Here is a 14,099-nt window from a genome sequence, read left to right on the forward strand (position 1 = left end):
ATCGGCAAAATCTTGACTTGAATCTATCTTTAAATGATGAAACAGTTTTAAAACTTTCATATGTCGAAAGTAGAGAGAAGGGAACTAATGCAATAATGGGAGCAATTTTAACAACTTTTAACAGTTGATTCAGGGTAAAGGGTAAATTAGGGTAAAGAATTTGGCTCGGGCCAATTGTACCAAAAACCTTCACAAAAAACTTCACATAGTGTGGCCAATGTTTTTTTTTTTTTTTTTTGAGGGGAAAAAAAAAAAGTAATTATCACCAATTACTTTGCCAAGTAACTAATTACTCTTACATTCAGATAATTGAGTTACTAACGCAATTACTTTTTGGGAGAAGTAATTTGTAACTATAATTAATTACTTTTTTTCAGTAAGATTAACAACACTGCGTACCGAACGAGTTTCTGACGTAATGTAACCCTTACTTTTCGAGGCTGTAAGTCGATCGGGTTACGGTTTCTTTGTGTAGATTATATTTACTCCGTCTTCTCTACTATAATGAGAACCAACAGGGTACGACAGTATAACCCAGAAATGTCAACGGCGCGGCAACGTGGCCGCCGCGAGAACGCAGTGAAACGCGGGCGTTAAAGTCAATCAGCCAATGCACACCAGTCGCAGTGCAGCCGCGTGTTAGACTCATCCCAGAAGCGGCTCAACACGACGCACGTGAAAAGAATGGCAGAATTTATTATTTGACGCGAGACGCGACCCTCCTGCATCAATACTACTACCGGTAGCTAGGATCGGGCAGACCGAAAGTCACTCATGTAAAAATATGGTGGATCTGGTCGATTTTCAAACTAATGCAATCGTAACCCACTTTTTGAGTCCATCAGATCTCTTGAGTTCTAGATCGGGGCACAGTTGACTTGTCTTTGTTGATTTACTGCTGTCTTCTCTGCTATAATAATAACCAACACGGCCCCGTATTCAATTCAAAACCCTCCTACCAAAACAAAACAAGTAGGAACTAACTTATAAGGAACTTAATAAGTTATACAGCATAAAATATACAATATAAATGAATACTACATCACATTTGTAAAATATAAACACATACTAAAATAAATAACAGGCCATTTAAATAAAATAAATTGAAATGAGCTAAAACACCTGCAATTAAATAATAAGAATAATACACAGATCCTGCTTACACTTTTAAATTTATTAATTTCTGTGTGGCGCTTTAAAATCCACCAATAAAGCTTTTGAAAACCGTTCATGAGAAAAAAAAAGATTCATTGAGGCATTTCATTTGTAAAATACATATTAAAATCTTTGTCATTGGGATTGCTATTCCTTTTAGCACAGGACTTCTTTTTTCTTCTTTCTTTCAGCAAGAAAGCTGACCAATACGCAGGGTCTGAAAGGCAAATTGTTGTTGGATTATCTTTAAATACCTGCTACTTTTTGAACAGAATTCTCACTTTGTATAGTCTATTGTTCCTATTGTTGAAAGCACAAAGATGTGTAATAAACAACTAGCACATTTATATTTTGCATTTTGTTTTCTTACTGTACGGAAAATGTACCAAACCGAGGTACGTACCGAACCGAGATTTTTGTGTAACGTTACGCCCCTACTTTTTATGCATTATTATTAAAGATACACGATAATATCGGTCACCGATAATTATCGGCCGATAATGGCAATTATGACGTCACACAGATAATCCAGATAATAAAAAAATTCAACCGATAATGCAATCCGATAATTATATACTTGATTTAGCCTCCAAATGTGCGCAACCGAAGAATTCAGCACGCCGCCTCCTCAACCCCTCCCCTCTCTGAAGCCCCTGAGGGAGGAGGGGTTGAGGAGGCGGAGTTACATGACAAGAAGTAGTTGAATATTATGGCGGCTGTTACTAAAAAAAACGACGCTCTCACTATCTGCGAAACTCAGAAGTTCCACAAGGCGGAAAGAAAGCGTCCTCATTTAAAACCACTAACCCAGCATCCATTTAAAACTGCATCACAAAGATTTTTGGAACGAATACGAGGCTGCTGCTGGCAGGAATGCTAAGGCTATTGTAAACACAAACTAAATTAAACTACGGGGCTTGTGACGATAGAGTCGGGTTGTTTGGGAATGCAGCCCAAGGCGGGTAATAAACTCGTATCTAAGGCTAAAAACCGGCAGGACTGGAGACCGATAGTCGGCATGTAGCCTTCTTCCGACGGAGCCCGCCGCTCTGGCAGGTCCCGCAGGCTGCCGCTGCCTCGCCGTTGGCGGGGCGGGCCGAGCCCGGTCCCCCGGCTTCGGAACCTCCAGCGAACACCCCGGTTTCTCGAGCGTTCCTCCACGGCGTGCGAACAGAGCCAGGCCCCGAATACGCCGCGGCGAACCGACCGGTGCGGGCGGATTATCCGGTACGAACGTAAGCTGCCGCCACCGAGACAATTTTATTTTTACCGAAATGACCCGAGAGCCAAAGCCCTGGATAAAAAAAAAATAATGCAGTTTATACGACCACCATTCTTCATGAAAAACATGCCAATCACATTTTCACCACGGACATTTGGAAAAGTGATGTCCAGTAAGCAAGCTTATCATGACGGCACAGTGGTTAGATGATAATTTAAACATGCAGAAAAAAAAGTCAGTAATGCATTCAGTATGTAAAATGACAAGCGGTCAGATGACTTTGTAACGCTGCTTTTATTTTCGGCTCAACAAAACTCAGGCACAAAACAACACGCACTGGGATGCGAGCTCCAACTCCGTCCAAATAGTACAGCCGTGTATCAGTTTAGCTGCTGTAAAGCAAATGTCGTGTGTGCCGCAAATGTAAACAAAGCGCTGCAGAATGGGTACATGACATCTCGCTGTTTTGAGTTGATCATTTTCACAGTGTGCAACAAAGCATATAACATTAGCAATCACTTTTCAAATTAATTTAACTTGTTTGTCTGCGCAATTACAGTCACAGTAGATAATCAAAACTTATTGGCACTTATTAACACTTATCAATTTTTATATGTACATTCCTGTTGTAATGAAATAAAATAATGTTCTTTAGCCACAAATATTATTCAAAATCTTTCCCTCTTCCAAGTTTTTTTTAGGATTAAGTATAGTAATGTATTGCTTAAAACAGGGGTCCCCAACCTTTTTTGCACCACGGACCGGTGTTATTTGGGTCTTTTTTTTCAAATGTTGCAACCCATCAAATATTGCTACGATGCGGTTCTGCGCATGCGCGTAACGTTAAACATAGCCGCAAAATGCGCAAATGCAGCGATTCCAAAGTAAACACTACAAACTTTCTTGAAAGAAAGGAATATTAACTTACGTTTGATCATGGAATGACTTGTAGAAACGTTCTCAGATTCATCCTGCCATGTAAGCTGCATACAACAGCTGCACACCGCGCTCACCATTAACGACTTCGCCTTGTCGTTAAACATTTGTTAAGAAGCCCGCTTCACAAAGATACGATGTTGGAAATTGTAGCAGGGTTTTCAATGCTCTTGGCGCGATGTCAGGATATTCCAGAATGACTTTAATCCAGAACTTCGGTAGAGTTGTTGTCTCGAATGTACGTTTAATAAGGTCCCCGTCATTTGCGATCTCTCCGTTTATTCGGGTCACGAATCCACTCCTTCGCAGTTCGTGGGTCTTCGAGGTTGTAGGCTCGTCAGGTCCCCTTTTCGCCGTAAAAATATCTCCAAAGACGTCTGTTTTCCAGTTATCTTCGCTCGTGTGGGGGCTAATTATTTCCGGTATTTCCGGTGTATGGATCAGTTAGTCCAGTTTGAAACAAATTTGAAATTTCTGTAAACTTTCAGAGAAATTGAAATAAAAATATCCTTTCCATAAAGATACAAAATGAACACAAAAATAATCCTTAAATTGGTATTTTAAAATTTTAACTCATTTGCTGCCATTGATGGCGATATACATCCAATCCACTGGGAGGGTTGACAGCGCACTCCACTCGAAATGGATTAGACAATTATCGCTGTAATGGCACTCAAATGTAATCATTCAGAGCCAGCTTTTACATATGCCGATACTGAGTTTCTTATTTCCATTTTGCGGTGAAATTGCATCTTTCTCATTCAAGAAAGACATGCAGAAATAAGTAATTTTCTCCTTCCAATTTGCACTGTACAATCCCACATCTCTAAATGTTTCTTGAGGAGTCTTCCCCTCTTGTTAATGGCAGATCGGTCTCCCTGCTGCGTGATGCATTTTAAGCAGGGGCTGATGCAGAATTTCCCATGAAGACTGCAAATGTCAGTCATGCCTGCCTCCCCCGCATGAACCATTTAACTCAGAGATGATATTTTGAGTGTATGTACTTTAATACTGGCTTATAGTCAGTCATATGTGCCACATGCAGGCAATGGGGGTCACCCTTTGACTCCTCTCACTCGTACCATCCCTCGACTGCTTCTCGTTCTTGTCCAACACTCTACTGCCCTCATCTGTCCCAACTCTGCGTACCAACCTTACACCCTGTGTGTGTACGCGTCATATATGACGGTAACTTGCAATGCGTGCGATTCTCGATTGATTGAATACTAATCAGTTGTGAAATTAATCCTACAAATATATTGACAATCGACTGTTAAGAGACAGATTGTTTACTTTGAAAAACCTGTCCTAATCTTCTTTGATTCTGTAATTTCTATAGTCAATTTTTTTCTCAATTTTCGGTTCCATTTACAGCTAAAATGTTAAGCATAGAGTAATATAACAGTAATTAACATGATTTATAAATGAGCTGTTTGGTCAACTAATCGCAAAAATGAAATAAGTCAATTATGGAAATATTTTTTAATGGTTCACTGCAAATTTATAACATCATAATCAGATCATTTTTCTTTAAATCTAGTCAATAATTTTCCTCCTCTTGTTTTGAGTGTTAAAGATTAGTTAACAGATTAATGCATCTGATTATTCCACTTACTTTAATAAATATTACTATTTGTTCTTAAAAAGCCCATATGTCTAAAATTGGTCATTTTTCACCCAAATCAAGAAAAAATGCTTTCAAATTATGTTTTGCACGATATCTATTCTTGAATTAAGAACATTTCGACATTTCAGGTTTTTTTTAAAGATTAAATATGCAGTATTTTCCGCACTATGAGTGAGGCGCATCGGAGTTAGGCATGTACCAGTATGATATTCTGACTGTATGATACCTTATGTTAAAATAAATTTTTAAAAATATAACAAAATATTCTAAATAAAATTAAAATAAATACAGTCTTTAGGTGAGCCTAAACCCACAGCCACAGCTCAACATTAACATTAAAAAAAAAAAACTAATTGAATTATTTTCCATAAAAATCATGTACTGTATGTATGACTCGTATCATGTTTATATTATACACACACTCTCTTTCTCAACACAGACAGTTGCCAGAGAGAAAAAAACCACGTTTTTCCACCGCTAGGCACACTAAACACACTTGGGTTAGCTCTCGTAGGTGGGTTAACGTTCATGACAGTGTTTACTAGAGGCGTGCGAAATGTCCGATTCTTAGATTATTTGCGATTCAGTCGTGAAAGATTCGAGAACGAGTCACAAACATCCAAATTCCGATTATTGAAATATGCCAAATAAACCGGAAATAAAACACAGCGTGGTCTTCGGGACGCAATGAGGAACGGACTGATAATTTATGCCGCTAGATTAAAAAAACACCTATATCTGACTGCCTGACTGACAGACGCTTCAAACAACGACCACGTCACTACAACTATCTTATGTATAAAGAACTAGGTGACAAATGACGGCAGCGTTAGCACATGTAAAAAGAACTAGATACGAAATGACAGACTTGCCGGTGTTAGTAAATAATCAATAATCGTTTTTTAATCAAATCGTAGCCTCTGAATCGTAATTGATTCATTAGGTGCCCCAAGATTCCCACCTCTAGTGTTTACTAACCTTTAATTTTGTATAAATGTGAAATCATATTGGAGGTATTGCCTCCTCGGCAGCCACCCTCTGCAAACATGTTTTACATGTCGGTTGGCTCTCGTCCTCTAATCTGCGGCCGACTGTAACTCTTCAGTAGCTGAAGTATTCCCATACCAGCTATTTTTATTCTTCGATGGGGGAAAACTTTCAGTAGTTTCACCTCCTCCAGCCATCGTGTAGCACAACTGACTCACTGACACTGAGCAACAACCGGTGGGGGAGGGTTGAGCCTTACAACTGTAAGTGAAGTATTTCTCCATGCATTTTTGGGACAAAAAAATAGCTAATACCTTAGGAAATTTTTTGCAGTTTTGAAACCTTCATGTTTTCTTACCACGGTATACACTGAAACCGGTCATTGGCACATGTCTAATCGGAGTACAAGGTGCACTTTCAGTGAATGGCCTTGTTTATACCTGTTTTCATATATACTGCGCACCATATTATAAGGCGCAGTAGTAGTAGTAGTAGTGGTTGGGGTTGTGTTATACATCCACTAGAATGTGCTGCGCTGAAGGGACTGTCATGCCATGGTTAACCAATATTGATCCATATATAAGGCGCATCAGATTATAAGGCGCACTGCCTGCTTTTGAGAAAATTTAAGGCTTTTAGGTGCGCCTTATTGTGCGGAAAATAGGGTTGTTCCGATCATGTTTTTTTGCTCCCCATCGTTTTCGTTTGAGTATCTGCCGATCCCGATATTTCCCAATCCGATTGCTTTTTTTTTTTGCTCCCGATTCAATTCCAATCATTCCCGATAATTTTTCCTGATCATATACATTTTGGCAATGCATTAAGAAAAAAATGAATAAAACTCGGACGAATATATGCATTCAACATACAGTACATAAGTACTGTATTTGTTTGTTATGACAATAAATCCTCAAGATGGCATTTACATTATTAACATTCTTTCTGTGAGAGGGATCCACGGATAGAAAGACTTGTGACTTTGTATATTGTGACTAAATATTGCCATCTAGTGTATTTGTTGAGCTTGCAGTAAATGATACTGTAGCCAAGCCCAAATGCATAATGGGAAGTGGAACCATGACTGTGCGTAGTGCTAACAATTGATATATCTTCTCTGCGTTGGGAAACAATATAAGGTGTTGAGAAAAAGATCATTTGCTACCTTGCTTCCCATGATATTTCTAATCGTAGGGAGAGGGATTGTAAGGCTTTAGCCAATTAAAAAAAGGCTCCAAAGGCTGCCAAAATTCACTCTACTCATTTTAGACTGCCTTTTATCTCTCTATATAGGTAAATTGGCGCCATTAGAGATTGAGCGCGACAATGCGTGGGTGGGTCGTGCAGCGCATGCATTGATTGCGTTAAATATTTTAACGTGATACATTTTTTAAAAAAATTAATTACCGCCGTTATCGGGATGAATTTGATAACCCTACCTTAAGCCTAAACTAGAGACTCTGGATGAGTGTAACATATTATGTGTGTAGTGTTAAATACAATTAGAAAACTATTTAATTTAAAAAATATATAGAATATATATATATATGTATATGTATATATATATATATATATATATATATGTATATATATATATATTAGGGCTGTCAAAATTATCGCGTTAACGCACGGTAATTAATTTTTAAAATTAATCACGTTAAAATATTTGACGCAATTAACGCACATGTCCCGCTCAGACAGTATTCTGCCTTTTGGTAAGTTTTACAGCAAGGTTTTTTGTGCTGACTAACAGCGAACTCTTGTGGTTGCTTTGCGACATGGTTTATTGCTTTCTTGCCAGTTCAATATGGCTGCACTCAGTCTCGGGCTGATAATGTTGTGCTTATATGATCTTTGGACAAGATTTGTCCGTAAGTATGGTTGTTGTAAAGAATGTACATATTGTGTTAGTAAGCGAAATGTTATATTTTTTGTATGAGACGCTTTTTGTTTATGTTTAGTGAACCTGTATAGCGTGCTAAGCTAACGTTGTTGCTAATGCAATGCTTGCGTACTTTTTTTTTGTAGTTTCACTACGGTCTAAAGAGAGGACAGTGGTTTGAGGCCATTTTATTAATAAATCAGATGAAAAAGGAAGAAGTCAGATTATTAAGGCGTCGTTCACTAGCTGTCTAGCTTTGGACAAAGTAGACGCTTCGGAGTGAGTACAGCATAGACAGATTTAAATGACAGTAGAGTGAAATGCCCACTACAGTCCTTATGTACCGTATGTTGAATGTATATATCCATCTTGTGTCTTATCTTTCCATTCCAACAATTTTTTTTACAGAATATATATATAATTTACAGAAAAATATGGCATATTTTATAGATGGTTTGAATTGCGATTAATTGCGATTAATTACGATTAATTAATTTTTAAGCTGTAATTAACTCGATTAAAAATTTTAATCATTTGACAGCCCTAATATATATATATATATATATATATATATATATATATATATATATATATATATATATATATATCAAAAAAAGGCATGACCGATATTTTTTTGCCGTTTCCGATACTTTGAAAATGACGTGATCATCCCGATCGATCGGGACATCTCTAGTGTCAAGTGATTAGTTGGTTTAACTGCTCTGGCTGCTATTAAGTAATATGTGTGCAATAAATGCACTTCATCTAACACTGTCAATGGCACAGAAACACGATCATTCACTGCTTGTATTTTAATGATATTTTCTGATCTTTTCCAACCCCCTACCTTACTGTGTTTATCCAATAGCTTGCCATGAAGCACAAGTGTTAAATCAACCACTGGCAAAACCATCTTGTCTTCATGAGGACACTGGATGGGAATATCGCCAATTGCCGTTCTCCATCGAGGACTCTGGAGTTTTGTTGCTTTTAATAAAGACATTACAATATTTTGAGTTAAGATATTGAAGGAGCAAACGTGTTGACTTGAAGCTAAATGAAATGCTTCTCTTAACAACCTTCTGTCATTTGTTCTAACAGACAAGTTATGACTCAAAGAGGTGGACCATTTTGTATGGCGGTTTTATTTGTTACTTATTTATGAGCGCTTTCGTGGGTGGTAGCCACACACACACACACCCTGAGAGACATTTCCTTTTCAAAGCCACATTAATAATTAGATGACGCCCTCGGGGGAGAGCCTAAATGAATAATCACATCCGTGCAACAGACGGAGAACATCTGCTCGCCTAAGCTTTGCGATCGATAAATCCTCGAGTGTCCACCGGAGACTCCCTTTGGACTGTTTGGGACGCGGTGCGCTTTTAAGTCAACTGTTGTTGTTGTTGTTAATCATTTCGCGAAATATAAAACAAGCTTTTAAAAAAACAGCAACTGTGGAACCTCCAACTTTCAACACTGCCCACATCCTTGACATAAGTCATATCTAGTCAATAGAAGTTACTTTAACGCTTATCTACTGTAATTAACCACTAATGTATTGTAGAATTATAGAACATACGACACACGCATTCCGTCATTGATGGTGAAGCCCAATCCATTTCAAATGGTTTGGACATCTATCATTGTCAATTGAAGCCTATGAGGTGATGGAGTAGAGGTTCCACTGTAGGCCACACACATTTCAGAGCCAGACTGAAAATATTTATTCTTGTTTGTATTTTATTTTCCGTGAAACTGTCGAAGAATTCTATTGTGTATTGGAGAAGTATTGTTTGCAGGCGATCCCGCTTGGCTTGGATCCGCTTAGCTTTCGCTGATAAAAAGCCAAACGTGTCAATCTTCTCTGGTCCGTGTCGTACAGCTGGTGACGCCTTTCCGCGCCTTTTTCACTTCCAAAGGCTTCATTCAATTGTTCCGTAATGGTTGTCCATCATCTAAACAAGCATTTTCTTCCAAATAGGCGGAAGAAACTGCTTTTTCACTGACTTGATGTAACTGATTTCAAATGTATTTTCTAATTGATATTTTGACGTGCTTTTGGCCAGAATCGTCAATGTGCTTTCACTTCCTCTGTCTAACGCAACACTTTGGATGTTTATTGTTTTAATAATTAAAAAATTGTTAAATATGTTTGTCTGTTTTTTTTTCTCCAAGTCACTGTTATTGCTTTGTGCACCTTATGTTCATATTGGTTTATATCTTGTTTTTTTTTTTTGTTTTTTTTTCATCAGTTACTGAGCTAGATGTCACACCGAATGAGTCTTGGTCGTTATTCCATTTTATTGATGGATTATTTTCAGCAAAATGGGTAAACCATGCTCAGTCACTTGCAAAAGGAGGTGCGAGGCTGCCTCCGTGTGGTTGCCTTGCAAAACAATTCATCCAAAATACAAGGGTGATCCAAAATAAACGTGTCAAAATCATAACACAGCATGTGAAAAATGAAAAACATTACAAAACGTGTTGAACATCAAGTTTTAGCTCATGTTTTATAAGTGCTCAAACTACTGCTACTACTATTATTACTTTTACTACTATGATTACTTTTACTACTAATTACTATTATTACTATTACTATTATTATCACTAATATTACTATTATTACTATTACTATTCTATTATTATTACTATTGATATCATTACTATTATTACTACTACTATTAATATTACTATTACTACTATTACTATTGCTTATACTATTATAACTATTACTATTACTATTTGTACTATTACTATTATTATTACTATTACTATTATTACCATTTTGATTACTATTATTACTACTGTTACTGTTACTATTACTACTATTATTATTACTATTGCTGCTATTATTACTATTACTACTTTTATTACTACTATTATGATTATTACTATTTTTACTACTATTACTGTTACTATTCTATTATGATTATTACTATTATTACTATTACTGTTACCATTATTACTACTATTATGATTATTACTATTATTACTATTACTGTTACTACTATTACTATTATTACTATTACGACTACTACTACTATTCCTACTATTACTGTTATTACTAATACTATTACTTTTATTACTATTGCCACTACTATTATTACTATTACTACTATTATTACTATTGCTACTACTATTATTACTATTACTACTACTATTACTATTTGTACAATTACTATTAGTACTATTATGATTATTACTACTATTACTGTTACTACTATTACTACTATTATGATTATTACTATAATTACTACTATTACTGTTACTATTATTACTACTATTATGATTATTACTGTTACTATTACTACTATTATGATTAGTACTACTATTACTGTTACTACTATTACTATTCCTACTATTACTGTTATTACTAATACTATTACTTTTATTACTATTGCGACTACTACTATTACAACTATTGCTGTTATTACTACTACTATTATTACTAATATTACTATTACTGTTATTATTACTGTTATTACTATTACTACTATTATTATTATTAATATTATCATTACTACTACTACAACAGACTACATACAGTACAAGTACTCAGTGTGGTACCAGCATGTCGCGGTACGTGTCGATTGCAGCTGTTATATAATCTTCCATGTCATTGATGTTTGCTGGGCGTTTGAGCACTTATAAAACACGAAATAAAACTTGAAATGATCTTCAACACATGTGTCCAAGCTAGAGTTTTGTAATGTTTTTCATTTTTGACATGTTGTGCTATGATTTTGGCACATTCATTTTGAATCACCCTGTATATTAATAGAACTAGCTACACTATGGAAAGCATCCCCACACCCAATTTTTGCATCATGCATTTTTTGTGATCATTTGTTTGTATACATTAAAACTGACTGGGTAAACCTCTTTTTGAATAAACTTTTGTATTGTATTAAGCCTTCGGTTAATCAAGAATAACAAAAATAAGAACCGAAAAATGTCTAAAAAAGTAATTGTTTTTCATTTTGGAGGATATTAATAGAAAAGTTTCCTTATTAACAGTTTTTAGTTTGGAAAAACAAATGGGGTAAAATTCTTGTTTTCGGTCTCCCAAAGTTCTTGACCTTGGTTTGATTTATGTTTTTGAGCAAGAATGGTTCTCGTCTCACTTGATGTCTTGAGGAAGACAATATCTGAGGACCCGAGCACGCGTTATCCCTCCCACAGGTGGTGAGCTCATGGAATTGGGGACCCACCATACCTCAGTAGGCCTGGCGCTCCCCAGCGAGCCCACCTCCAGGTATGAAGAGGTCATTGATTCGACACATGCATCATATAGAATTGTTAACCTTGCATTTTGTGGTCCCTCACCTCAGACTAGTTTGATGTAACACCATTGAAAATTGGGACATAAACGCCTGTGGCAGATGTAGCAATTTAGCTTTGCTTGAAAACTGTTCAATGTCACTAACTGCTATCTTAATCACTTTTACCATTACTTGGCTGAATGTGTGTGATGCAATACGTTAAGCAGATAACATGGATTGCTTTAGCGCGATTGCTTCATATTTGCCGAAGGCTGTTTGGGAGCGTTAGGAAAAAAAGTGAGGTGACCTTGTGATGCATGTTTCTTTCTTTAAACTGTTACAGGGTGACATGCTTTTAATCTTCCATCCTGTGTAGTCAATCAACTGTTGCAAAGGTGTGTGAGGATTAAGAGAATTGGGGTGCCATTTTCAATGTCATTACCACTAATTGTCTTTTCTGAAGGTGTTTAGGTGTTATCACTTTAATTGCTTATGTACATTTTAATGCAACTGCTAATAAAGGTAAGCATGACCCTTTTTGCGAACATCTTCGACTAAACCAGGGGGGCCCAAGACGTCAGTCGTGATCTACTAGTCGATCGTAACGACAGTGTGGCTAGATCGCTACATGAAGGTTTTAAAAGCCCCCCCCCCCCCCCAAAAGGCTTAATTATATGTTGCTTACCTTCACAGTCGCTATACGATGCTATACAAATAAAGTGGAATTGTATTGAAATAAAAAATAAGACATAAGCCAATCATCCATCCCATAGATGGATACACTGCTTGCCACCCCTGCGATTCTTTCAGATAATGCTCAATTTCTCCCAGAAAATGATGCAATTACAAATGCTTTGGTACTAATGTCTTCATTTATTTTGCTTGCAATGAAAAATACAAAAGAGAATGAAAAAAAAATTTAATCATTATTTTACACAAAACTCCCAAAAATGGGCTGGACAAAAGTATTGGCAACCTCAGCCAAATACTTGGTAGCACAACCTTTAGACAAAATAACTGCGAACAACCGCTTCCGGTATCCATCAATGAGTTTCTTATAACGCTCAGCTGGAATTTTAGACCATTTTTCTTTGGCCAACTGCTCCAGGTCTATGAGATTTGGAGAGTGCCTTCTCCAAACTGCAATTTTCAGATCTCTCCACAGGTGTTCTATGGGATTCAGGTCTGGACTCATTGCTGGCCACTTTAGAAGTCTCCAGTACTTTCTCTCAAAACATTCTCTAGTGCTTTTTGAAGTGTATTTTGGGTCGTTGTCCTGCTGGAAGACCCGAGACCTCTGAGGGATACCAAGCTTTCTCACACTGGGCCCTACATTATGCTATAAAATTTGTTGGTAGTCTTCAGACTTCATGATGACATGCACACGGTCAAGCAGTCCAGTGCCAGAGGGAGCAAAGCAACCCCAAAACATCATGGTTGATGATCCAGTGTATGGCTGTGGCTGGCGGCGTTGTTCTGTCAGGAGGCCTAGCTGGGTGGGTGTCCTGAAGGCAAAAGATAGAAACAATGAAGCTTTCAAAAACAAGAGTAAAAAAAACCACAGGCTTGAGTTGGCCGATGTACCAATGGTAATTGGCAGAATCATCTGGCACTTGCTTGCTGCCCAGGCCGCTGCTTAAAAGCAGTGTTGATTATGACGAGCTGCAGGTGCACTCCCAGGTGTGCCAAGGTTGAACTCATGCCACATAAAACAGGAAGTGTAACAGTAAAAGCCTGTATAGGGGAGTGTGGGCTAGGACCACCACACCTTTTCCCAAAAAGCTCTATTTTTGTCTCATCTGACGAGAAAACATTCTTCCAAAACGTTTTTGGCTTTCTGAAGTTAGTTTGGGCAAACTCCAGCCTGGCTTTTTTATGTCTCTGTGTCTGAAGTGGGGTCTTCCTGGGTATTCTACCATAGAGTTCTTTTTCCATTCAGATGCCGACGGATAGTACGGGTTGACACTGTTGTACCCTCGGACTGCAGGACAGCTTGAACTTGTTTAGATGTTAGTCTAGGTTCTTTAT

General features: G+C 37.3%; 1 protein-coding gene across 1 annotated transcript in view; it reads left to right on the forward strand.

The window, feature by feature from the left end:
• Nucleotides 1-9,940, forward strand: part of stxbp6 (syntaxin binding protein 6 (amisyn)) — a 147,830-nt gene extending 137,890 nt beyond the window's left edge. The window contains exon 6 of the mRNA XM_057858641.1: nt 8,675-9,940. Coding sequence (XP_057714624.1) covers nt 8,675-8,698 — 24 coding nt within the window. The 3' untranslated portion in view covers nt 8,699-9,940. The remainder of the gene's footprint in view (nt 1-8,674) is intronic.
• The last annotated feature ends 4,159 nt before the right edge of the window (nt 9,941-14,099 follow it).

This window comes from Corythoichthys intestinalis, chromosome 15, assembly GCF_030265065.1.
Source record: "Corythoichthys intestinalis isolate RoL2023-P3 chromosome 15, ASM3026506v1, whole genome shotgun sequence".
Taxonomy (NCBI): domain Eukaryota; kingdom Metazoa; phylum Chordata; class Actinopteri; order Syngnathiformes; family Syngnathidae; genus Corythoichthys; species Corythoichthys intestinalis.